Raw genomic sequence first — 27,684 nt, forward strand, 5'->3', positions numbered from 1 at the left:
CAAACCGCGCCATGCAAATGCACAAAATCTACACACAGAAGACGCTTCAAAATTGGAGAGCAAGCACTTCCAGTTCCAACCAATCAGATCCATTCCTTTGGATTGATGCACACGTCGAGAAGTTTCCATTCTTCAGTCCCTTCTTGCGGTTTCTGCATACAAATGGTCGTGAGTAAACTTGACAAAATGCCACTGCTGTAACAAAATTTACCTGACCCAATCAAAAGATGCATCACAACACACTACGAGTCTATCAATTAACGTGTCAAATCAATCTTTCCAAACTATTTAAAACTGAAAACCTTTTATTTTCAGAATAATTTGAAGATTTTAAATATGGGAAACGTTCCAAGACGGTGCACCGGCCGAAGCTTCGGCCGGTCGCACGCCTCATCACGCGCCCAGCGCGAGCGTAGTGGGCCGCGCCTCCTTTTTTTGTGGGCCCATGTAACCATCCTTCCTCCTCCCCCGATCCAATCTCCCCTTTTTCACCTCAATGCCGCGAGCTCACCCTCCGTTCGCCGCTGGCCAAGCTGCGTGCCTCCACCGCCGCCTCCCAGCGCTCCGTCCCCACCCCCACCCCACCCCGCTCCTCCGCCGACAACGATGTTGCGTTTTTGCCGCAACCGGTCTTGAGGAAGCTAGCACCGACGCTTGATTTTGTTGCAACCAGGACGACGGCGAGCGTCGCCGGCGGCGATGGCGCCTGACTTTTTTTGCTACAACCAGATGTTTTTCAAGTGTAAAATGTTGTAACCGGCGAAAACAAAAGCTGGAACGGGCATTCACGTTTGCTGGAAGCGTTTTTCAATTTTGCTTCAACCGCCTACCGGAGCTCTTGACACCCTCGCCGACGACGCCCTGAAATGTTACAACCGACCAAACAAAAGCTGGAACGGGTGTTCAATTTTGCTGGAAGCGTTTGTCGATTTTGCTTCAACCAACCTCCGCAGCTCTGATTTTGTTGCAACCGGCAACCTGCAAAGCTTCCACCGGTGAGTTTTTTTGCTTCAATGGCGACAGATGGAAGTGGCGACCAGAGATACGGCGCCGATGTGAGCGGCATGCACCAGGCGGCGAGGGTCGGCGAGGGCGCCTGGTGTTGCAACCATGGGGGCGGCGAGGTGCAACCGCTGTTGGCCGGTGCTACATAGGCGTGATGTGGAAGCGGCGACCCGCCATGGCGAGGAGCTGCAAGGAACACGACAGACGGTGATGAGGGATGCGAACGGCGGGGAAGAGGTTGCAAGCGCAGCGCGGGAAGGCTAGTGGTGCGGCTCGCGTGCGGGGGCGGCACTCTCCTTCCTTCTCCTTTTCCCCCGCGCGGGAGGTTGACGATGGGTGCTGGAGAAGACGGGATCTCGCGCAGATCCGACGGTCCAGGCTCGCGCATCGGACGGCTGGGCCTGGACCGGCCGAACCGTTTGGGCCGGCGCACCGGCGCCTAGCGTCGCCCTTTAAATATTGCAGCGCCTTTAAACAGTACAACCTCAAAAAGTTTGTGTATTTTTTTTTGCGGGGATCAAAATTATGTGTTTATCAGAGTTATATAACAGTAACAGAGCATCTTAACTTACATGATCATACTCCCACCGTGCGGTCAGAGGGAGGGAAACAAGGATACTCTCAATCCTTCCTCCAGTTTTGAGGCCAAATGTGGTGCCACGATCGTAGACCTTCGCAAGGAGCAAAAAGTTAAGAACCAGAGTAACGCTAATACTGTACTAACAAGCATGATGACCGTGGCCATGTCGGAGCACTTACGAGGTTGAATTCCACATAGCGACCTCTCCGTAGCTGCTGCCATGCCCTGTGGTCTTCTGTAAATGGGGTATCTTTCCGACATTCTATGATGGGGTCCATGGGGATGTATGCAGGAATTACAGAGGCCGCACAGTCTGCAGGGAAGGAAGGCAGGCGCCTTAGCATTTCAGAAGATGGTAGAAAAGGACCCAAATTCAGAGTTCTATCTATTGATACCTGTCACGAAGTCAAGAAGAGTTTCTTGATCATGGTCACTGAGATCATCAAAGAATATTCCACCCACCCCACGGCGTTCACCACGATGCTGCAGTCACAGGGAAGCAATCATCTCCATGATTATCTCTGGAAAAAACACGAGACAGTGCAGGACAAACTACACATTGCGGGATATTCATAAGACTAGCAAGCCTGATCTCACTTTTCAGATGTCTGGATCATGTCACCTAATTCGGAGACATTGTACAGACTAATCACCCAAAAGATTTACTAAACGAGCACAGGTCAAACTAACCTTGACATGGAAATAATCATCGCACCATTTTTTGAATCTTGGGTAGAAAGTTGGATCAAACTTATCGCATGCTTGTTTTTGAACCTAAAAGTGTACAACAAAACCTAAAAAGGTTATCGAACAAAGTAGACAGCAACAGAGAAGTGTCAAATGGCCTTGGATCATAGTAGTATGATTTTAGCCAAGATAATAGCAGAAGCAAGATGTCATACAGAATGAAAATGTTTGATATCCTCTTCGATGATGTACGACGGTGTCAAGTCAGTACCACCTCCAAACCACCACTGCCTGGGTGCCCCAGGAGCATATGCAGCAGTAATTGTTGGAAATATGAGCAGTTTACTGAATGATTTTATTAACAGAAATAGTAGATAAAACATAACTAAAATAGCAAATATAAAGCAAGTCATGCAATCTGACAGAGAGAAGGTAAACATTGTCTGCATATATGAACTTGAGGTAAACACATCTAGAACAATCACTAGATGAAATTGCTTATACGACATAGAAACTAACATACGTAGGACAGAAACTAAAGCCAAGAACTGTAGCAGGACTTCTAACAGAAAGGAGAAGAACATGTACGGCACAGCAGCAACAGAAGCGCTGGACTTGGGGTCGGTGTCCTCGCCTGCCATGTCGTCGAGGAGGTCGTGGACGTCGGGGAAGAAGTCGTTGTCGGGGAAGTAGTCGTTGGCGACCGGATCGTCCGTGATGAAGCAGCCAGTAGTCGCGCAGAGCGCTCCCCAAAAACCTTATCACCCTTCTCCCGTACAGGACTCAAAGAGTGTGGTTTCGGAGGCCTACTGTCCCGACCTGTGGTGCACGCCGCAAGCCGGGATGGAGAAGATCGTAGCAACAGCGCAGTGCTCAGGAACCGGTGGCGAGAGGAAGAAGTAGTTCTGGTGCGTCTTGCTGAGAGGAGCGACCTCCCTTTTATAGGCGCAAGAGAAGGAGGCAAGAGGGCAGCGCCGGGAGCTGAAGGGACCGAGGGAGATGAAACGAACAGACAGCAGCCGAAGGGTGCAACGTTCGCATTTAATCTCCACTACAGCAAAAACTTTCCATCTCCCGATTGACCTTTCGTATACCCGTAGTGCGTGGCAAAAATTTAGACATCGGCTCGTTCCCGCAACCCGCAACCCGCAACCCACGGCGCGTCGTGGCGTGGCGTGGCGTGGCGTGGCGTGGAGTGGCGAGGCGGGCGGCGGAGGAGGAGCGCGCGTGGATGTCCCTCTTGTTCTCATGCTCATACAAGTGGGGAAGGAGCCTCCCTTATAAAAAGGTCCAACTCCCTCTAAACTAGCAATGTGGGACTAAACTTTAGTTCCACCTCTTGCCTTGCACAAATGGGCTGCGTGGGCCTCTAGGATTTACTAGGAATTTCTGAAACTGCTACTGGGCTAGGCCCAAAATGGACAAAATTCCAGCAATCCCCCACCAGATCCCAGAGGCACACACAATTTGCCTTTGGTTCCAAAACACTGTTTTATATACCGGTACTGCAATGGAGACTGTTAAGTTGAACTTCCACCTAGAACTCTATGCTACACTAGTAAGCAACTTGAACAGTGGACTGGGCCTTGAACTGCAAGTTTTCTGCGAATCTAGCTTCACATAAAGCTTTGACCGATACGTGGCTACCGTGGGTCTTCCCCGCGGGTGGATCTTATGCGTCATACTCCGTGACCTTTCATGAGTTTACTAGAGAGAACCCTACTCTCATAGATTGCGACGTTTGACAATCAGACTCATATAGGTGTGTTTTTCAAAAGATGTTCTGCAGGACAACAACTTTGCCTCAAAGAGCCACTTAGAACACATTAAGATATACATCAACCTGCCATGCAGATTAGGAGAGTATTGCATCTTCATGGAGTGGTATTTTTAATAGTAAGGATACTCTCCTCCCAGTTGACCAACAGCTTGTCTTCCACATCTAATTCACGGGATCTTCGATCACAAAGAATAGGTTACCACTATGAACAACTCATATTGTGGGTCTTATACCCATCTCCCTCGATGCATTATCTATCACATTACGTGATAGACCCTTAGTGAAAGGATCTGCCAGATTTTTAGACGTTAGGATATAATCCAATGCAATAACTCCGGAGTTTCTCATTTTTCTGACAGACTTTAACCTTCTCTGAACGTGTCTTGATGACTTCATGTTATCCTTAGAGCTGTTCACTTTCGTGATCACATTTTGATTGTCACAGTTCATAAGGATACCCGGTACAGGTTTCTCAACAACCGGCAAGTCATTCAAGAGCCGGCGAAGCCAATCTCCTTCGACCGTAGCTGTAACTAGTGCTGTGAGTTCTGCTTCCATAGTTGACCTCGTTAAGATGGTCTGCTTGCAAGACTTCCAAGAAACAGCGCCGCCTCCATGAGTGAACACATATCCGCTCGTGGCCTTTATCTCATCAGCATCTGAGATCCAGTTTGAGTCACTATACCCTTCAAGCACCTTTGGGTGTCCAGTGTAGTGAATTCCATAATTCACAGTGCCTTTCAAATAATGCAAAACTCTCTCTAGAGCTTTCCAATGCACATCTCCTGGTTTTGAGACAAACCGGCTCAGCTTGCTAACAGCAAAAGAGATGTCAGGTCTTGTAGCACTGGCTAAGTACATAAGTGAGCCAATAATCTGAGAATACTTCAATTGATCTCTAGCAATTCTTCGATTCTTTCGAAGCAGCACGCTAGCATCATATGGTGTTGGAGAGGGCTTGCAGTCACTATAGCCAAAGCGACTCAAGACCTTTTCCACATAGTGAGATTGAAGCAATGTAATCCCACCATCATCATCTCTGAACAACTTGATGTTCAGAATGACATCAGCCACCCCTAAATCCTTCATCTCAAAACAGCAAGATAGGAAATCCTTGACCTCCTTAAAAACATTCAGATTTGTTCCGAAAATCAATATGTCATCAACATACAAGGAAAGCATAACTCCCTCGCCCCCACCATGGCGACAGTACACACATTTGTCAGCTTCGTTCACAACAAAGCCTGCAGCTGTTAAAGTTCTTTCGAACTTCTCATGCCACTGTTTGGGTGCTTGCTTGAGTCCATACAAAGACTTCAGCAACTTGCACACTTTCCCTTCCTGACCATCTATTACAAACCCATCTGGTTGTTTCATATAAATTTCCTCATCCAACTCTCCATTTAGGAAAGCAGTCTTAACATCCATTTGATGAACAAGAAGACCATGTGAGGCAGCTAGTGAAAGTAGAACTCGAATAGTGGTCAGTCGAGCCACAGGTGAGTAAGTATCAAAGAAATCTTCACCTTCATTTTGGGTATAACCCTTAGCCACGAGCCGAGCCTTGTACTTTTCAATAGTACCATCAGGCCTAAGCTTCTTCTTGAATACCCATTTGCATCCTATAGGTTTGCACCCATAAGGACAATCAGTTATCTCCCAAGTTTCATTCGCCAAGATGGAATCCATCTCGCTACGAATTGCTTCCTTCTAGTAGTCAACATCTTCAGATGCATAGGCCTCTGAAATAGAATTGGGAGTGTCATCTATGAGATACACAAGAAAATCATCACCAAAGGACTTTGCAGTCCTCTGTCTCTTGCTCCTAATAGGAACTTCATTGTTCTCCTCCACAGGACTTTCAAAGTGTTCCATCAAAATGGCAGGTTCGGTAATTGTAACTGGTTCCTGATTCGATGAACTAGGCATCTCCTGATTAGATGAGGTAGCCATATCCTTCATGGGAAAGATATCTTCAAAGAAAGTCGCATCATTCGACTCCATGATCGTACCGACATGCATGTCAGGTACCTCAGATTTTACAACCAAGAATCTATAGCCAATGCTATGAAAAGCATATCCCAAGAAAACACAATCCACAGTCTTTGGTCCAAGTTTCCGCTTCTTTCGAATTGGAACATTGACTTTCGCCAAACAACCCCATGTTCGCAGATAAGAGAGTTTTAACCTTTTCTTCTCCCATTCCTCGAATGGAGTTATCTCTTTGTTCTTTGTGGGAACTCGATTTAGGACATGACATGTTGTCAATATCGCCTCCCCCACCATGCCTTGGAGAGACCCGATGTGTCTAACATGACGTTAACCAAATCAGTTAGAGTACGGTTCTTTCTTTCGGCCACCCCATTTGACTGAGGTGAGTAGGGAGGCGTCCTCTCATGGATTATACCATGTTCCGCACAAAAAGCATCAAATTCATTGGAAAAATACTCTCCACCACGGTCGGACCTAAGCCTCTTGATTTTCCGATCAAGTTGGTTTTCCACTTCAGCTTTATAGATCTTGAAAAAATTCAAAGCCTCATCCTTAGATTTCAGAAGATACACACATCAGTATCTAGTGGAGTCGTTAATTAATGTCATGAAATATTTCTTTCCACCTTTTGTCAAAACACCATTTATTTCACATAGATCTGAATGTATAAGTTCTAGTGGTGCAAGATTTCTCGTCTCCGCAGTCACGTGAGATTTACGAGGTTGCTTAGCTTGCACACACACTTGACACTTAGATCCCTTAACGGTGGTGAAACTAGGGATTAAGTTCAACTTCGCTAGTCGCGACATGCAACCAAAGTTAACATGACAAAGTCGTGAATGCCACACATTTGATTCACTATTGTTGCAAATATGATTAACAACTTTATTGCAAACGTCTGATAAGGATAAACGAAACAGGCCTCCTGACTCATAGCCTTTACAAACAAAGGTTCCATACTTGGATATTACAAATTTATTCAACTCAAAGACAAGCTTATAGCCATCTCTACACAGAAGAGATCCGCTAACAAGATTTTTATTGACGGAGGGGACATAATGCACGTTCTTCAGCCGCACGATCTTCCCCGAAGTAAACTTCAGATCGGCCATGCCAACACCACGAACAAAAGCACTTGAACCATTGCCCATCAGCATGGTTGAAGTCCCTGCGGTCTGATAAGACAAAAACATGGAAATATCACCGCATACATGCACATTAGCACCCGTGTCAATCAACCAATCAGGAGAATGACATACTGAAAGAATAGTGGGAAATATACCATACCCAGCATCCTTCATGTCAATGTCTCTGTCTGGTGATAACATTAGCGCTCTTGCCGCCTTTATCAGGATGACGCTTGTCATAGCGATTGGGGCAACTAGGAGCCCAATGATCAGGATCTCCACACACATGACAAGCACCTTTCTTCTTGTCATTCTTCTTCTTGAAGTTCGTGTGCTGCACAGCCTTGTTCTTCCCATCAAACTTTCCTTTACCATCAAACTTGCCCTTGTTCTTGAACTTGTGGGACTGGAAGTTTTTCTTCTGTACCAGATTGGCACTAGATCCTCCCTCAATACCTCGAGCACGTGTGTCCTTTGCTCTTGCCTTTTCTTCCACATCAAGAGTACCAATGAGATCCGGGACGGAAAACTCCTGTCTCTTATGCTTCAGTAAGGTAGCAAAGTTCCTCCACGAAGGAGGAAGCTTAGTGATGATACCCCCGGCAACAAACTTGTCCGGTAGGATACAATTGAAGTGCTCAAGTTCTCTAGCAAATGACTGTATCTCGTGAGCCTGCTCAACCACGGAGCGCTCTTCAGTCATCCTGTAATCATAGAATTGCTCCATGATGTACAGCTCAGTGCCGGCATCCGAGACCCCAAACTTGGCCTCGAGTGCGTCCCACATATCTTTTTGATTGTCAATTGTCGCATAAGCATCAACTATGTTCTCACCAAGAACACTCAAGAGAGCAGCCTTAAACAAGGTATCCATTTTCTGAAAAGCTTGTGCCTATTGGGCATCTTGCTCTCCTTCAGGTTTGCCAAGAGTGGCGTCATAGCAACTCATGGTTTGAAACCATAAGACTGCTCTCACGCGCCACCTCTTATAGTGGATACCCTCAAACATAGGAGGTCTCATGGAAGCATCAAAACCATTCGAGGTAAATTGCCTATAATAAGGTTTTTGGATTGTTGGAAATATGAGCAATTTACCGAATGATTTTATTAACAGAAATAGTAGATAAAACATGACTAAAATAGCAAATATAAAGCAAGTCATGGAATCTGACAGAGAGAAGGTAAACATTGTCTGCATATATGAACTTGAGGTAAACACATCTAGAACAGTCACTAGATGAAGTTGCTTATACGACATAGAACCTAACATACGTAGGACAGAAACTAGATCCAAGAACTGTAGCAGGACTTCTAACAGAAAGGAGAAGAACATGTACGGCACAGCAGCAACAAAAGCGCTGGACTTGGGGTCGGTGTCCTCGCCTGCCATGTCGTCGAGGAGGTCATGGACGTCGGGGAAGAAGTCGTCGTCGGGGAAGTAGTCGTTGGCGACCGGATCATCCGTGATGAAGCAGCCAGTAGTCGCGCAGAGCGCTCCCCAAAAACCTTATCACCCTTCTCCCGTACAGGACTCAAAGAGTGTGGTTTCAGAGGCCTACTGTCCCGACCTGCGGTGCACGCCGCAAGCCGGGATGGAGAAGATCGTAGCAACAGCGCAGTGCTCAGGAACCGGTGGCGAGAGGAAGAAGTAGTTCTGGTGCGTCTTGCTGAGAGGAGCGACCTCCCTTTTATAGGCGCAAGAGAAGGAGGCGAGAGGGCAGCGCCGGGAGCTGAAGGGACCGAGAGAGATGAAACGAACAGACAGCAGCCGAAGGGTGCAGCGTTCGCATTTAATCTCCACTACAACAAAAACTTTCCATCTCCCGATTGACCTTTCGTATACCCTAGTGCATGGCAAAAATTTAGACATCGGCTTGGCTCTTTCCCGCAACCCGCGGCGCGTCGTGACAAGGCGTGGCGTGGCGAGGCGGGCGGCGGAGGAGGAGCGCGCGTGGATGTCCCTCTTGTTCTCATGCTCATACAAGTGGGGAAGGAGCCTCCCTTATAAAGAGGTCCAACTCCCTCTAAACTAGCAATGTGGGACTAAAATTTAGTTCCACCTCTTGCCTTGCACAAATGGGCTGCGTGGGCCTCTAGGATTTACTAGGAATTTCTGAAACTACTACTGGGCTAGGCCCAAAATGGACAAAATTCCAGCAATCCCCCACCAGATCCCAAAGGCACACAAAATTTGCCTTTGGTTCCAAAACACTGTTTTATATACCGGTACTGCAGTGGAGACTGTTAAGTTGAACTTCCACCTAGAACTCTATGCTACACTAGTAAGCAACTTGAACAGTGGACTGGGCCTTGAACTGCAAGTTTTCTGCGAATCTAGCTTCACATAAAGCTTTGACCGATACGTGGCTACCGTGGGTCTTCCCCGCGGGTGGAGCTTATGCGTCATACTCCGTGACCTTTCATGAGTTTACTAGAGAGAACCCTACTCTCATAGATTGCGACGTTTGACAATCAGACTCATATAGGTGTGTTCTTCAAAAGATGTGCTGCAGGACAACATCTTTGCTTCAAAGAGCCACTTAGAACACATGAAGATATACATCAACCTGCCATGCAGATTAGGAGAGTATTGCATCTTCATGGAGTGGTATTTTTAATAGTAAGGATACTCTCCTCCCAGTTGACCAACAACTTGTCTTCCACATCTAATTCACGGGATCTCCGATCACAAAGAATAGGTTACCACTGTGAACAACTCATATTGTGGGTCTCATACCCATCTCCCTCGATGCATTATCTATCACATTACGTGATAGACCCTTAGTGAAAGGATCTGCCAAATTTTTAGACGTTTGGATTTAATCCAATGCAATAACTCCGGAGTTTCTCATTTTTCTGACAGACTTTAACCTTCTCTGAACGTCTCTTGATGACTTCATGTTATCCTTAGAGCTGTTCACTTTCGTGATCACAGTTTGATTTTCACAGTTCATAAGGATACCCGGTACAGGTTTCTCAACAACCGGCAAGTCATTCAAGAGCCCGCGAAGCCAATCTGCTTCGACCGTAGCTGTATCTAGTGTTGTGAGTTCTGCTTCTATAGTTGACCTCGTTAAGATGGTCTGCTTGCAAGACTTCCAAGAAACAGCGCCACCTCCATGAGTGAACACATATCCGCTCGTGGCCTTTATCTCATCAGCATCTGAGATCCAGTTTGAGTCACTATACCCTTCAAGCACCTTTGGGTGCCCAGTGTAGTGAATTCCATAATTCACAGTGCCTTTCAAATAACGCAAAACTCTCTCTAGAGCTTTCCAATGCACATCTCCTGGTTTTGAGATAAACCGGCTCAGCTTGCTAACAGCAAAAGAGATGTCAGGTCTTGTAGCACTGGCTAAGTACATAAGCGAGCCAATAATCTGAGAATACTTCAATTGATCTCTAGCAATTCTTCGATTCTTTCGAAGCAGCACGCTAGCATCATATGGTGTTGGAGAGGGCTTGCAGTTGTTGGGGAACGTAGCAGAAATTCAAAATTTTCCTACGTGCACCAAGATCTATCTATGGAGAAACCAGCAACAAGGGGGAAGGAGAGTGCATCTACATACCCTTGTAGATTGCTAAGCGGAAGCGTTCAAGAGAACGGGGTTGAAGGAGTCGTACTCGCCGTGATCTAAATCACCGGAGATCCTAGTGCCGAACGGACGGCACCTCCGCGTTCAACACACGTACAGCCCGGTGACGTCTCCCATGCCTTGATCCAGCAAGGTGAGAGGGAGAGGTTGAGGAAGACTCCATCCAGCAGCAGCACAACGGCGTGGTGGTGATGGAGGAGCGTGGCAGTCCAGCAGGGCTTCGCCAAGCACCACGGGAGAGGAGGAGTAAGAGAGGTAGGGCTGCGCCAAGAGGGAGAGGTTCTCGTATGTTGGGCAGCCCCTAGACCTCAACTATATATAGGGGGAGGGGAGGCCGCTGCGCCCCCTCTAGGGTTCCCACCCCAAGGGGTGCGACAGCCTCAGATCCCATCTAGGGAGGCGGCCAAGGGGGGGAGAGGGGGAAACTTGCCCCCCAAGCAAGGTGGAGGAGCCCCCTCCCCAAACCCTAGGCGCCTTGGGCCCTTGTGGGGGGGCGCACCAGCCCACCTGGGGCTGGTCCCCTCCCACACTTGGCCCATGCAGCCCTCCGGGGCCTGTGGCCCCACTTGGTGGACCCCCGGGACCCTCCCGGTGGTCCCGGTACGTTACCGATAAAACCCGAAACTTTTCCGGTGACCAAAACAGGACTTCCCATATATAAATCTTTACCTCCGGACCATTTCGGAACTCCTCGTGACGTCCGAGATCTCATCCGGGACTCCGAACAACATTCGGTAACCACATACAAACTTCCTTTATAACCCTAGCGTCATCGAACCTTAAGTGTGTAGACCCTACGGGTTCGGGAACCATGGAGACATGACCGAGACGTTCTCCGGTCAATAACCAACAACGGCATCTGGATACCCATGTTGGCTCCCACATGTTCCACGATGATCTCATCGGATGAACCACGATGTCAAGGACTCAATCAATCCCGTATACAATTCCCTTTGTCTAGCGGTATTGTACTTGCCCGAGATTCGATCATCGGTATACCGATACCTTGTTCAATCTCGTTACCGGCAAGTCTCTTTACTCGTTCCATAACACATCATCCCGTGATCAACCCCTTGGTCACATTGTGCACATTATGATGATGTCCTACCGAGTGGGCCCAGAGATACCTCTCCGTTTACACGGAGTGACAAATCCCAGTCTCGATTCGTGCCAACCCAACAGACACTTTCTTGAGATACCTGTAGTGCACCTTTATAGTCACCCAGTTACGTTGTGATGTTTGGTACACCCAAAGCATTCCTACGGTATCCGGGAGTTGCACAATCTCATGGTCTAAGGAAAAAATACTTGACATTAGAAAAGCTTTAGCATACGAACTACACGATCTTTGTGCTAGGCTTAGGATTGGGTCTTGTCCATCACATCATTCTCCTAATGATGTGATCCCGTTATCAATGACATCCAATGCCCATGGTCAGGAAACCGTAACCATCTATTGATCAACGAGCTAGTCAACTAAAGGCTTACTAGGGACATGGTGTTGTCTATGTACCCACACATGTATCTGAGTTTCCTATCAATACAATTACAGCATGGATAATAAACGATTATCATGAACAAGGAAATATAATAATAACTAATTTATTATTGCCTCTAGGGCATATTTCCAACAGTCTCCCACTTGCACTAGAGTCAATAATCTAGTTCACATCGCCATGTGATTAACACTCACATGTCACATCACCATGTGACCAACATCCAAAGAGTTTACTAGTGTCACTAAACTAGTTCACATCATCATGTGATTAAGACTCAATGAGTTCTGGGGTTTGATCATGTTCTGCTTGTGAGAGAGGTTTTAGTCAACGGGTCTGCAACATTCAGATCCGTGTGTACTTCGCAAATCTCTAGGTCATATTGTAAATGCTGCTTCCACGCTCCACTTGGAGCTATTCCAAATGGTTGCTCCACTATACGTATTCGGTTTACTACTCAGAGTTATTCGGATAGGTGTTAAAGCTTGCATCGACGTAAACCTTTACACTGAACTCTTTATCACCTCCATAATCGAGAAACATGTCCTTATTTACTCCAAGGACAATTTTGACCGCTGTCCAATGATCCATTCCTGGATCATTCTTGTACCCCTTGACTGACTCATGGCAAGGCACACTTCCGGTGCGGTACACAGCATAGCATACTATAGAGCCTACGCCTGAAGCATAGGGGACGGCCTTCGTCCTTTCTCTCTCTTCTGCCGTGGTCGAGCTTTAACTCTTAACTTCATACCTTACAACTCAGGCAAGAACTCCTTCTTTGACTGATCCGTCTTGAACACCTTCAAGATCATGTCAAGGTATGTGCTCACTTGAAAGTACCATTAAGCGTTTTTGATCTATCCTCATAGATATTGATGCTCAATGTTCAAGTAGCTTAATCCAGGTTTTCTATTGAAAAACACCTTTCAAATAACCCTATATGCTTTCCAGAAATTCTACATCATTTCTGATCAACAATATGTCAACAACATATACTCATCAGAAATTCTATAGTGCTCCCACTCACTTCTTTGGAAATACAAGTTTCTCATAAACTTTGTATAAACCCAAAATCTTTGATCATCTTATCAAAGTGCACATTCCAACTCCGAGATGCTTACTCCAGTCCTTAGAAGGATTGCTGGAGCTTTGCATACCTTTTAGCATCCTTAGGATCGACAAAACCTTTCTGAATGTATTGCATACAACCTTTCCTTACGAAAACTGGTAAGGAAACTCGTTTTGACATCCATCTGCCAGACTTCATAAATGCAGCTAATGCTAACATGATTCCGACGGACTTTAAGCATCGCTACGGATGAGAAAATCTCATCGTAGTCAACTCCTTGAACTTGTGAAAAACTCTTCGCCACAAGTCGAGCTTCATAGATGGTGACATTACCATCCACGTCCGTCTTCTTCTTAAAGATCCATTTATCTCAATGGCTTGCCGATCATTGGGCAAGTCCACCAAAGTCCATGCTTTGTTCTGATACATGGATCCTATCTCGGATTTCATGGCTTCTAACCATTTGTCGGAATTTGGGCCCACCATTGCTTCTCCACAGCTCGTAGGTTCATTGTTGTCTAGCAACATGACTTTCAAGACAGGATTACTGTACCATTCTGAAGTAGTACGCATCCTTGTCACCCTACGAGGTACGGTAGTGACTTGATCCGAAACTTCATGATCACTATCATAAGCTTCTACTTCAATTGGTGTAGGCGCCACAGGAACAACTTCCTGTGCCCTGCTACACACTTGTGGAAGTGATGGTTCAATAACCTCATCAAGTTTCCACCATCCTCCCACTCAATTTTCGAGACAAACCTTTCCTCAAGAAAGGACCCGATTCAAGAAACAATCCCTATTGCTTTCGGATCTGAATTAGGAGGTATACCCATCTGTTTTGGGTGTCCTATGAAGATGCATTTTATCCGCTTTGGGTCCGAGCTTATCAACCTGAAATTTTTTCACATAAGCGTCGCAGCCCCAAACTTTTAAGAAACGACAACTTAGGTTTCTCCAAACGGTGTCGTCTCAACGGAATTATGTGGTACCCTATTAAAGTGAGTGCGGTTGTCTCTAATGCCTAACCCATGAATGATAGTGGTAATTCGATAAGAGACATCATGGTACGCACCATATCCAATAGGGTGCACCTATGATGTTCGGACACACCATCACACTATGGTGTTCCAGGCGGTATTAATTGTGAAACAATTTCCACAATGTCTTAATTGCGTGCCAAAGCTCGTAACTCAGATACTCATCTCTATGATCATATCATAGACATTTTATCCTCTTGTCACAATGATCTTCAACTTCACTCTGAAATTACTTGAACTATTCAATAATTCAGACTTGTGTTTCATCAAGTAAATATACTCAACATCTACTCGAATCATCTGTGAAGTAAGAACATAACGATATTCACTGCATGCCTCAGCACTCATTGGACTGCACACATCAAAATGTGTTACTTCCAACAAGTTGCTATCTTGTTCCATCTTACTGAAAACGAGGCTTTTCAGTCATCTTGCCCATGTGGTATGATTTGCATATCTCAAGTGATTCAAAATCAAGTGAGTCCAAACGATCCATCTGCATGGAGTTTCTTCATGCGTATACACCAATAGACATGGTTCGCATGTCTCAAACTTTTCAAAAATGAGTGAGTCCAAAGATCCATCAACATGGAGCTTCTTCATGCGTTTTATACCAATATGACTTACATGGCAGTGCCACAAGTAAGTGGTACTATCATTACTATCTTATATCTTTTGGCATGAAAATGTGTATCACTACGATCGAGATTCAATAAACCATTCCTTTAGGTGCAAGACCATTGAAGGTATTATTCAAATAAATAGAGTAACCATTATTCTCCTTAAATGAATAACCGTATTGCGATAGACATAATCCAATCATGTCTATGCTCAACGCAAACACCAAATGACAATTATTCAGGTTTAATACTAATCTTGATGGTAGAGGGAGCGTGCGATGTTTGATCACATCAAACTTGGAAACACTTCCAACACATATCGTCAGCTCACCTTTAGCTAGTCTCCGTTTATTCCGTAGCTCTTTTATTTCGAGTTACTAACACTTAGCAACCGAACCGGTATCTTAATACCCTGGTGCTACTAGGAGTACTAGTAAAGTACACATTAACATAATGTATATCCAATATACTTCTATCGACCTTGCCAGCCTTCTCATCTACCAAGTATCTAGGGTAATGCTGCTCCAGTGGCTGTTCCCCTTATTACAGAAGCACTTAGTCTCGGGTTTGGGTTCAACCTTGGGTTTCTTCACTAGAGCAGCAGCTGATTTGCCGTTTCATGAAGTATCCCTTCTTGCCCTTGCCCTTCTTGAAACTAGTGGTTTCACCAACCATCAACAATTGATGCTCCTTCTTGATTTCTACTTTCGCGGTGTCAAACATCGCGAATACCTCAAGGATCATCATATCTATCCCTGATATGTTATAGTTCATCACGAAGCTCTAGCAGCTTGGTGGCAATGACTTTGGAGAAACATCACTATCTCATCTGGAAGATCAACTCCCACTCGATTCAAGTGATTGTTGCACTTCAGACAATCTGAGCACAAGCTCAACGATTGAGCTTTTCTCCCTTAGTTTGCAGGCTAAGAAAATCGTCGGAGGTCTTATACCTCTTGACGTGGGCACGAGCCTGAAATCCCAATTTCAGCCCTCGAAACATCTCATATGTTCCGCGACGTTTCAAAAACGTCTTTGGTGCCTCAACTCTAAACCATTTAACTGAACTATCACGTAGTTATCAAAACGTGTATGTCCGATGTTCGCAACATCCACAAACGACGTTTGGGGTTCAGCACACTGAGCGGTGCATTAAGGACATAAGCTTTCTACTGTCCGCATAATCGCTACTGTCAACTTTCAACTATATTTTCTCTAGGAACATATCTAAACAGTGGAACTAAAGCGCGAGCTTACGACATAATTTGCAAAGATCTTTTGACTATGTTCAGGATAATTAAGTTCATCTTATGAACTCCCACTCAGATAGACATCCCTCTAGTCATCTAAGTGATTACATGATCCGAGTCAACTAGGCCGTGTCCGATCATCACGTGAGACGGACTAGTCATCATCGGTGAACATCTTCATGTTGATCGTATCTACTATACGACTCATGCTCGACCTTTCGGTCTCTTGTGTTCCGAGGCCATGTCTGTACATGCTAGGCTCGTCAAGTTAACCTAAGTGTTTCGCGTGTGTAAATCTGGCTTACACCCGTTGTATGTGAACGTAAGGATCCATCACACCCGATCATCACGTGGTGCTTAGAAACGACGAACTTTCGCAATGGTGCACAGTTAGGGGGAACACTTTCTTGAAATTTTAATGAGGGATCATCTTATTTACTACCGTCGTTCTAAGCAAATAAGATGCATAAACATGATAAACATCACATGCAATTAAATAGTGACATGATATGGCCAATATCATTTTGCTCCTTTTGATCTCCATCTTCGGGGCTCCATGATCATCATCGTCACCGGCAAGACACCATGATCTCCATCATCATGATCTCCATCATCGTGTCTTCATGAAGTTGTCTCGCCAACTATTACTTCTACTACTATGGCTACCGGTTAGCAATAAAATAAAGTAATTACATGGCGTTCTTCAATGACACATAGGTCATACAATAAATAAAGACAACTCCTATGGCTCCTGCCGGTTGTCATACTCATCGACATGCAAGTCGTGATTCCTATTACAAGAACATGATCAATCTCATACATCACATATCATTCATCACATTCTTCTTGGCCATATCACATCACATAGCATACCCTGCAAAAACAAGTTAGACGTCCTCTAATTGTTGTTTGCATGTTTTATGTGGTTGCTATGGGTTTCTAGCAAGAACGTTTCTTACCTACGCAAAACCACAACGTGATATGTCAATTGCTATTTCCCCTTCATAAGGACCCTTTTCATCGAATCCGTTCCGACTAAAGTGGGAGAGACTGGCACCCGCTAGCCACCTTATGCACCAAGTGCATGTTAGTCAGCGGAACCTGTCTCACGTAAGAGTACGTGTAAGGTCGGTCCGGGCCGCTTCATCCCACAATACCGTCGAAACAAGATTGGACTAGTAACGGTAAGCATATTGAACAAAATCAACGCCCACAACTACTTTGTGTTCTACTCGTGCAAAGAATCTACGCAATAGACCTAGCTCTGATACCACTGTTGGGGAACGTAGCAGAAATTCAAAATTTTCCTACGTGTCACCAAGATCTATCTATGGAGAAACCAGCAACGAGGGGGAAGGAGAGTGCATCTACATACCCTTGTAGATTGCTAAGCGGAAGTGTTCAAGAGAACGGGGTTGAAGGAGTCGTACTTGCTGTGATCCAAATCACCGGAGATCCTAGTGCCGAACGGACGGCACCTCCGCGTTCAACACACGTACAGCCCGGTGACGTCTCCCATGCCTTGATCCAGCAAGGTGAGAGGGAGAGGTTGAGGAAGACTCCATCTAGTAGCAGCACAACGGCGTGGTGGTGATGGAGGAGCGTGGCAGTCCAGCAGGGCTTCGCCAAGCACCGCGGGAGAGGAGTAAGAGAGGTAGGGCTGCGCCAAGAGGGAGAGGTTCTCGTATGTTGGGCAGCCCCTAGACCTCAACTATATATAGGGGGAGGGGAGGGGGCTGCGCCCCCTCTAGGGTTCCCACCCCAAGGGGTGCGGCAGCCTCAGATCCCATCTAGGGAGGCGGCCAAGGGGGGGAGAGGGGGAAACTTGCCCCCCAAGCAAGGTGGAGGAGCCCCCTCCCCAAACCCTAGGCGCCTTGGGCCCTTGTGGGGGGGCGCACCAGCCCACCTGGGGCTGGTCCCCTCCCACACTTGGCCCATGCAGCCCTCCGGGGCCTGTGGCCCCACTTGGTGGACCCCCGGGACCCTCCCGGTGGTCCCGGTACGTTACCGATAAAACCCGAAACTTTTCCGGTGACCAAAACAGAACTTCCCATATATAAATCTTTACCTCCGGACCATTCCGGAACTCCTCGTGACGTCCGGGATCTCATCCGGGACTCCGAACAACATTCGGTAACCAGATACAAACTTCCTGTATAACCCTAGCGTCATCGAACCTTATGTGTGTAGACCCTACGGGTTCGGGAACCATGGAGACATGACCGAGACGTTCTCCGGTCAATAACCAACAGCGGGATCTGGATACCCATGTTGGCTCCCACATGTTCAACGATGATCTCATCGGATGAACCACGATGTCAAGGACTCAATCAATCCCGTATACAATTCCCTTTGTCTAGCGGTATTGTACTTGGCTGAGGATCGATCGTCGGTATACCGATACCTTGTTAAATCTCGTTACCGGCAAGTCTCTTTACTCGTTCCGTAACACATCATCCCGTGATCAACCCCTTGGTCACATTGTGCACATTATGATGATGTCCTACCGAGTGGGCCCAGAGATACCTCTCCGTTTACACGGAGTGACAAATCCCAGTCTCGATTCGTGCCAACCCAACAGACACTTTCGGAGATACCTGTAGTGCACCTTTATAGTAACCCAATTACGTTGTGACGTTTGGTGCACCCAAAGCATTCCTACGGTATCCGGGAGTTGCACAATCTCATGGTCTAAGGAAAAAATACTTGGCATTAGAAAAGCTTTAGCATATGAACTACACGATCTTTGTGCTAGGCTTAGGATTGGGTCTTGTCCATCACATCATTCTCCTAATGATGTGATCCCGTTATGAATGACATCCAATGTCCATGGTCAGGAAACCGTAACCATCTATTGATCAATGAGCTAGTCAACTAGAGGCTTACTAGGGACATGGTGTTGTCTATGTACCCACACATGTATCTGAGTTTCCTATCAATACAATTATAGCATGGATAATAAACGATTATCATGAACAAGGAAATATAATAATAACTAATTTATTATTGCCTCTAGGGCATATTTCCAACAGTAGTTACTATAGCCAAAGCGACTCAAGATCTTTTCCACATAGTGAGATTGAAGCAATGTAATCCCACCATCATCATCTCTCAACAACTTGATGTTCAGAATGACATCAGCCACTCCTAAATCCTTCATCTCAAAACAGCGAGATAGGAAATCCTTGACCTCCTTAATAACATTCAGATTTGTTCCGAAAATCAGTATGTCATCAACATACAAGCAAAGCATAACTCCCTTGCCCCCACCATGGCAATAGTACACACATTTGTCAGCTTCGTTCAAAACAAAGCCTGCAGCTATTAAAGTTCTTTCGAACTTCTCATGCCACTGTTTGGGTGCTTGCTTGAGTCCATACAAAGACTTCAACAACTTGCACACTTTCCCTTCCTGACAATCTATTACAAATCCATCTGGTTGTTCCATATAAATTTCCTCATCCAACTCTCCATTTAGGAAAGCAGTCTTAACATCCATTTGATGAACGAGAAGACCATGTGAGGCAGCTAGTGAAAGTAGAACTCGAATAGTGGTCAGTCGAGCCATAGGTGAGTAAGTATCAAAGAAATCTTGACCTTCCTTTTGGGTATAACCCTTAGCCACGAGCCGAGCCTTGTACTTTTCAATAGTACCATCAGGCCTAAGCTTCTTCTTGAATACCCATTTGCATCGTATAGGTTTGCACCCATAAGGACGATCAGTTATCTCCCAAGTTTCATTCGCCAAGATGGAATCCATCTCGCTACGAACTGCTTCCTTCCAGTAGTCAGCATCTTCAGATGCATAGGCCTCTGAAATAGAACTGGGAGTGTCATCTATGAGATACACAAGAAAATCATCACCAAAGGACTTTGCAGTCCTCTGTCTCTTGCTCCTAATAGGAACTTCATTGTTCTCCTCCACAGGACTTTCAAAGTGTTCCATCGAAATGGCAGGTTCAGTAATTGTAACTGGTTCCTGATTCGATGAACTAGGCATCTCCTGATTAGATGAGGTAGCCATATCCTTCATGGGAAATATATCTTCAAAGAAAGTCGCATCATTCGACTCCATGATCGTACCGACATGCATGTCAGGTACCTTAGATTTTACAACCAAGAATCTATAGCCAATGCTATGAAAAGCATATCCCAAGAAAACGCAATCCACAGTCTTTGGTCCAAGTTTCTGCTTCTTTGGAATTGGAACATTGACTTTCACCAAACAACCCCATGTTCGCAGATAAGAGAGTTTTAACCTTTTCTTCTCCCATTCCTCGAATGGAGTTATCTCTTTGTTCTTTGTGGGAACTCGATTTAGGACATGACATGCTGTCAATATCGCCTCCCCCCACCATGCCTTGGAGAGACCCGATGTGTCTAACATGATGTTAACCAAATCAGTTAGAGTACGGTTCTTTCTTTCGGCCACCCCATTTGACTGAGGTGAGTAGGGAGGCGTCCTCTCATGGATTATACCATGTTCCGCACAAAAAACATCAAATTCATTGGAAAAATAATCTCCACCACGGTCGGACCGAAGCCTCTTGATTTTCCGATCAAGTTGATTTTCCACTTCAGCTTTATAGATCTTGAAAAAAATTCAAAGCCTCATCCTTAGATTTCAGAAGATACACACAGCAGTATCTAGTGGAGTCGTCAATTAACATCATGAAATATTTCTTTCCACCTTTTGTCAAAACACCATTCATTTCACATAGATCTGAATGTATAAGTTCTAGTGGTGCAAGATTTCTCGTCTCCGCAGTCACGTGAGATTTACGAGGTTGCTTAGCTTGCACACACACTTGACACTTACATCCCTTAACGATGGTGAAACTAGGGATTAAGTTCAACTTCGCTAGTCGCGACATGCAACCAAAGTTAACATGACAAAGTCGTGAATGCCACATATTTGATTCACTATTGTTGCAAATATGATTAACAACTTTATTGCAAACGTCTGATAAGGATAAACGAAACAGGCCTCCTGACTCATAGCCTTTACCAACAAAGGTTCCGTACTTGGATATTACAAATTTATTCGACTCAAAGACAAGCTTATAGCCATCTCTACACAGAAGAGATCCGCTAACAAGATTTTTATTGACGGAGGGGACATAATGCACGTTCTTCAGCCGCACGATCTTCCCCGAAGTAAACTTCAGATCGACCTTGCCAACACCACGAACAGAAGCACTTGAACCGTTGCCCATCAGCATGGTTGAAGTCCCTGCGGTCTGATAAGATGAAAACATGGAAATATCACCGCATACATGCACATTAGCACCCGTGTCAATCAACCAATCGGGAGAATGACATACTGAAAGAATAGTGGGAAATATACCATACCCAGCATCCTTCATGTCAATGTCTCTGTCTGATGACAACATTAGCGGTCTTGCCGCCTTTCCCAGGATGACGCTTGTCATAGCGATTGGGGCAACTAGGAGCCCAATGATCAGGATCTCCACACACATGACAATCACCTTTCTTCTTGTCATTCTTATTCTTGAAGTTCGTGTGCTGCACAACCTTGTTATTCCCATCAAACTTTCCTTTACCATCAAACTTGCCCTTGTTCTTGAACTTGTGGGACTGGAAGTTTTTCTTCTGTACCAGATTGGCACTAGATCCTCCCTCAATACCTCGAGGACGTGTGTCCTTTGCTCTCGCCTTTTCTTCCACATCAAGAGTACCAATGAGATCGGGGATGGAAAACTCCTGTCTCTTATGCTTCAGTAAGGTAGCAAAGTTCCTCCACGAAGGAGGAAGCTTAGTGATGATACCCCCGGCAACAAACTTGTCCGGTAGGATACAATTGAAGTGCTCAAGTTCTCTAGCAAATGACTCTATCTCGTGAGCCTGCTCAACCACGGAGCGCTCTTCAGTCATCCTGTAATCATAGAATTGCTCCATGATGTACAGCTCAGTGCCGGCATCCGAGACCTCAAACTTGGCCTCGAGTGCGTCCCGCATATCTTTTCCATTGTCAATTGTCGCATAAGCATCAACTATGTTCTCACCAAGAACACTCAAGAGAGCAGCCTTAAACAAGGTATCCATTTTCTGAAAAGCTTGTGCTTGTTGGGCATCTTGCTCTCCTTCAGATTTGCCAAGAGTGGCGTCATAGCAACTCATAGTTTGAAACCATAAGACTGCTCTCATGCGCCACCTCTTCTAGTGGATACCCTCAAACATAGGAGGTCTCATGGAAGCATCAAAACCATTCGAGGTAAATTGCCTATAATAAGGTTTTTGGATTGTTGGAAATATGAGCAATTTACCGAATGATTTTATTAACATAAATAGTAGATAAAACATGACTAAAATAGCAAATATAAAGCAAGTCATGGAATCTGACAGAGAGAAGGTAAACATTGTCTGCATATATGAACTTGAGGTAAACACATCTAGAACAGTCACTAGATGAAGTTGCTTATACGACATAGAACCTAACATACGTAGGACAGAAACTAGAGCCAAGAACTGTAGCAGGACTTCTAACAGAAAGGAGAAGAACACGTACGGCACAGCAGCAACAGAAGCGTTGGACTTGGGGTCGGTGTCCTCGCCTGCCATGTCGTCGAGGAGGTCGTGGACGTCGGGGAAGTAGTCATTGGCGACCGGATCGTCCGTGATGAAGCAGCCAGTAGTCGCGCAGAGCGTACGTAGGACAGAAACTAGAGCCAAGAACTGTAGCAGGACTTCTAACAGAAAGGAGAAGAACACGTACGGCACAGCAGCAACAGAACCGCTGGACTTGGGGTCGGTGTCCTCGCCTGCCATGTCGTCCAGGAGGTCGTGGACGTAGTCATTGGCGACCGGATTGTCCGTGATGAAGCAGCCAGTAGTCGCGCAGAGCGCTCCCCAAAAACCTTATCACCCTTCTCCCGTACAAGACTCAAAGAGTGTGGTTTCGGAGGCCTAAGCCGGGATGGAGAAGATCGTAGCAGCAGAGAGGAGCGACCTCCCTTTTATAGGCGCAAGAGAAGGAGGCGAGAGGAGGAGCAGCCGAAGGGTGCAGGCTCGGCTCATTCCCGCGGCGCGTCGTGGCGAGGCGGGCGGCGGGGGAGGAGCGCGCGTGGATTTCCCTCTTGTTCTCATGCTCATGCAAGTGGGGAAGGAGCCTACTTTATAAAGAGGTCCAACTCCCTCTAAACTAGCAATGTGGGACTAAACTTTAGTTCCACCTCTTGCCTTGCACAAATGGGCTGCGTGGGCCTCTAGGATTTACTAGGAATTTCTGAAACTGCTACTGGGCTAGGCCCAAGATGGACAAAATTCCAGCAGTAATCTCTGAATTTGATTTGGATTCTGTTAATACAAAAATCCACTTATTTCACTTGCCAGCACAAGTAGTACCTTGCGGTGCCTCTGTCTCGAAATATCGGTAGTTGAAATGCAATGTTGGCGCGAAGGGATTGTTTGGGTGGATAACCTGGAGCTCGGACGCCAAAACAAGAATCATATAAGGCCGTGGAAGCAATTGCACATTACACAAGAAGATTGGTACTGTAGGAGTAGCTATTCCTACACAGAAATGGTGGTGACGCAAACAGATTGCTGAGACATGCGAACTTGGGCAGCGCCGGTGGGAGGCGCCTCTCAGAGACTCACCGAGCTAACGCCGGCAGCGAAGAAGGGCACGGGCCCGGCCTTCTCCGCGCCCGCCGCCGCGTCGGGCCTCGCCGCGCGGTACGCGTCTGGGGGCATGACTCCGTAGACGACGGACACGTTTACGGCGGCCTTCTTGAACACGCGGCCGCCCTGCAGCACGCGGCTGATCCGCCGCCCCCGCCCGGGCGCGTCCACGCGTCCTCCCGAAACACCACGCCACCGCCGCCGCTGCCCTCCTCGACTGCCTCGAGCGCCGCGCACACCTCCGCCTGCACCCGCCGGATCAGGCGCTCGAACCGCGCGCGCGCCGACGAAGACCCCGACGACGCCTCCTCCCCGCGGAGAAATGTCAGCGGTGGCGCGGCTTCCGGCGTCTCCCGCTCCATGTCCACCTGCGGTCTGCGGGCGGTGTGAGAGCGAGATTTCAAGGCGAGTCCACCAGCCAGTACGCCCCCTCCACGTGGACTCGTCTTATCTCCCACCAGCCAGTGCGATTGGCAACTCCGCCTGTGTACATTGCGGCGACGGCGACCCGCGATGAAGCTCCTCGTGTCACCTCCGCCGCCGCTGTTCCCCTCCTCCCCCTGCCGCCGTTCAGGTCCGTGCGCGCTCTTGCTGGGAATCTCATAATTCCCGCCGACCCCTAGTCTGATCACAAGAATCTTGTCAGGTAAGGCTATTCTCCAGAAGCATTTCCATGCGGTAGCAACACGAGAATCTTGCAAATGCGGGGAAGCCAACAGAACGGCGATCTGCAGGTACAATCCAATCCAATGCTACCTTGGTGCCATGAACCATGATTTAAAAAAAATGCAGAATTTTTTTTCTTTCCATTTCATTGGTGCCATGAATCATGAACACCTGTTAACTGTTGAAACTGAAGGGTTGCAGAGACCCATGGCTCTGAACAAGTAAAGGGAAGGGAACCACTTACGCGCGGCAGGGTCAGTCCACGCCTCCCGGTGCCCGAGCACATCCGCCAACCGCCTTACGATGGTACCGATCGTCTGCCAGATGTAAATCCCGATCGGCAAATGCATGACCGTGAGAGCATCGTTCATATGAGAGCCGCATGCGAGCTTGCTGCCCGAGTTCTTCAGTATGCAGGAACAATGGTGAAGGTAATGCTGCATTACAAAGAAGCCACATCTTCTTGTGGCAAACACTCTAATATTTCATCATATAGTTTGTTAGTTTTCTTCTGTATTCTGCAATGGATTGTTCATATCCACTAATATCAAATTATGAAATCTCTGTGTTCCCATCAGCCCTCCGTGACGACAGATGAAATCGACAGGGCAGTTCATCAGATGATCATTGATGCTGGTGCCTACCCTTCTCCCCTTGGATACGGCGGGTTCCCGAAGAGCGTCTGCACGTCGGTGAATGAGTGCATCTGCCATGGAATTCCTGACTCACGCGCACTACGGGTCGAAACATGATCCTATCTTTTTCATCTGATTCTCCAATTGCTAGCAACCTCTTTGTCCTGAAAAGAAATGATGGTTGTTTCCTGCTGACTTTGCAGGATGGGGATATCATCAACATTGATGTTACTGTCTACTTAAATGTAGTAGGCCCTATTGTATTTGTACGATAAATTAAGCACATTTTGAGGTGTAGTGTGACATACTGTGTTGCTCTAGGGATATCATGGTGACACCTCAAGAACATATCTGTGTGGGGAGGTCGATGAACCTACTAAGCAGCTTGTAAAGGTCTGGTTTCTACTGATTACTTCCAAGTTCCAACCATAAGTTTCAGACAGCACCTGAAGAACTTGTCTCATGTAATAGGTCACTGAAGAGTGCATGCTGAGGGGCATATCAGCCTGCAAACATGGTGTTAGCTTTAAGGCAATTGGAGAGAGAATAAGGTGTTGTTCTCTCAGATTTTGGCCAATAGTATGAATTTTATGATGCTTTTGGTAATTTCCATACCAATCAGTTGCTTTTTGTTTAAATTTGACTTACAAATATAATATTACCAGATGCCAGCACATCGTTTTTCATGTGTTTGGGTCTGAAACAGATGAGAAGAAAGCCAAATTATCAGCATCTATTGTTTTTTCACTAACAAAGATTATCTTCTCGAATGGCTTCACGAGGATTTCCGTTTCTTAAACATATGCATCCTCAGAATATGCCTTGATGCAGTTTATCAGTTAATGATGATATTACTTGTCTTAAAACATATGCATCCTCAGAAAATGTCTCGACGCTGTTTATGACTTGAGAATCTAAACAGTTTAATTATCAATGCATGTAATTGTTGTGTTATTGTTGGTGATCATTTTTGTACTTCCAATGGATTTCAGCGAACATGTGAACAAGTACGGCTACAGCGTCGATCCCTTCATCGGGCACGGAGTTGGGACGATCTTCCATTCAGAACCCATCATATGGCACACCTGTAAGTAACCTTAGCTGTTTTCACTGACCGTGATCATGGACTAAATGCTAGATAGCCACATGAGCAATTTTTTTGGCAACGCTCTGGTCCTCATAAACAGCAACTAAACACACATTTTGTATAGATGATTATGAGCCAGGATTCATGGTCGCAGGCCAGACATTCACAATCGGTAAGCCGCTTCCATGGCCTTCTTCAAGATAACAATATGTGCAGACTTGTCTCTGCTGCAAAATAGCCCAAATGCAAAGCTTCTGTCTGGTTGATCCCTTCTTCCCATCAGTCGGCAAACTCTTAGGATGAAACATGACTCTGTCAGACGACATAGGTGGTGTAGGCGTGTAGCTGTAACTGAGATATGTCACAAGATCTGATGATCTCCGTCTGCTTTTCGTGATAGATGTAAGTAACATAGGACTGTGAATATGTGACTAACCGGCGGTTTGGTTTGTGATGGTTCATCCTGCAGAGCCTACCCTGTCCATGGGGAGCACACGGTGCAAGGTGTGGGACGACGGCCGGACCGCCATCACGGTGGATGGCAGCCTCAACGCGCAGTTCGAGCATACGGTGCTGGTTACCGTCAACGGTGCAGAGATTCTCACAAAGTGTTAAGAGAGGGTGAAAGGTGGTGCGTCAGCGTACCGTTTGAGCGTATGTTCACAAGCGAGTTCAGCCCATTGACGGCCCGTCTCATTGAAGAAAAGTTTTCTTTAGAGAGAAAATTGAAGAAAAAGTTGTTTTTGAGGTTTCCTTGGAACCTACTCCCTCTGTAAACTAATATAAGAGCGTTTAGATCACTATTTTAGTATTTTAAATGCGTACAAATCAAAAATTCAAAACATGAGGACGTCAAGATAGGTAATAGTTAGTGGCAGAGCTAAATCCGACAGATTTTAGGTAAGGGGTCCCAATCTGGTAGTCTTGCTGGATGGTAAAAGGAAACGAGGAGACATTGTTGTTGCAGGTCTCTCTCACTCAGGACTAGAGGTAGAAGAAAGAGCATAATACACAGGAGTTTCACCCGGGCGCACCACACAGCCCCGTTACTATTCCAAAAACATCAACCCACATACAGACTAGGATTTTACAGCTGTTTTTGTAGCCAACAGAAACGTAGCACCCACGCACGCAGTAACAGACTCAAACGTACAGCCAGTTATCTAGCTAATAATACGTAGCGCTCACGAAGTCCATGGCGATCCAGTCTTCCCTAGAACCTGCGTAGCCCGCTCCTCTGCAAGACCTGGTGCCATCGTGCTACCGCTGGATCCTGCCTGCCTTGCCACAGGATCGCAACTCAACCATAGTCCGACTCAACCTAGATTTCTACACGCACGCAGGCCATACAATGCCCAGACACACACATACGCACGCCATGCCGTTGTGTCCCACACGTCCCGCGTA

General features: G+C 46.3%; 1 protein-coding gene and 1 pseudogene across 4 annotated transcripts; one reads left to right on the forward strand and one right to left on the reverse strand.

The window, feature by feature from the left end:
* On the reverse strand, positions 1-24,251 carry LOC123161326 (oxygen-dependent coproporphyrinogen-III oxidase, chloroplastic-like; annotated as a pseudogene).
* LOC123161323 (methionine aminopeptidase 1B, chloroplastic) lies at positions 23,875-27,077 on the forward strand. Of its 4 annotated transcripts, none has more exons than XM_044579160.1 (10): positions 23,878-24,463; positions 24,536-24,623; positions 24,749-24,986; positions 25,134-25,295; positions 25,394-25,438; positions 25,512-25,583; positions 25,662-25,741; positions 26,183-26,277; positions 26,402-26,449; positions 26,747-27,077. In XM_044579160.1, the coding sequence occupies exons 1-10, from the start codon at positions 24,403-24,405 to the stop codon at positions 26,890-26,892; spliced, it is 1,035 nt and encodes a 344-aa protein (XP_044435095.1). In that variant the 5' UTR covers positions 23,878-24,402; the 3' UTR covers positions 26,893-27,077. The 4 variants fall into 4 exon arrangements, with proteins under 4 accessions (XP_044435097.1, XP_044435095.1, XP_044435096.1 ...); XM_044579161.1 differs by having other exon boundaries at positions 23,903-24,463; positions 25,394-25,435; XM_044579162.1 differs by lacking the exon at positions 26,402-26,449 and having other exon boundaries at positions 23,875-24,463.
* The last annotated feature ends 607 nt before the right edge of the window (positions 27,078-27,684 follow it).

This window comes from Triticum aestivum, chromosome 7B, assembly GCF_018294505.1.
Source record: "Triticum aestivum cultivar Chinese Spring chromosome 7B, IWGSC CS RefSeq v2.1, whole genome shotgun sequence".
In the NCBI taxonomy this organism is placed as follows: Eukaryota; Viridiplantae; Streptophyta; class Magnoliopsida; order Poales; family Poaceae; genus Triticum; species Triticum aestivum.

Bases quoted from the DNA above. Each gene is read 5' to 3' on its own strand.
- LOC123161323 (XM_044579160.1), top strand. From the start codon at position 24,403: ATGAAGCTCCTCGTGTCACCTCCGCCGCCGCTGTTCCCCTCCTCCCCC. The intron at 24,464-24,535 runs GTCCGTGCGCGC...GAATCTTGTCAG, and splicing joins CTCCCCCTGCCGCCGTTCAG to GTAAGGCTATTCTCCAGAAG. The intron at 26,450-26,746 runs GTAAGCCGCTTC...TTCATCCTGCAG, and splicing joins AGGCCAGACATTCACAATCG to AGCCTACCCTGTCCATGGGG.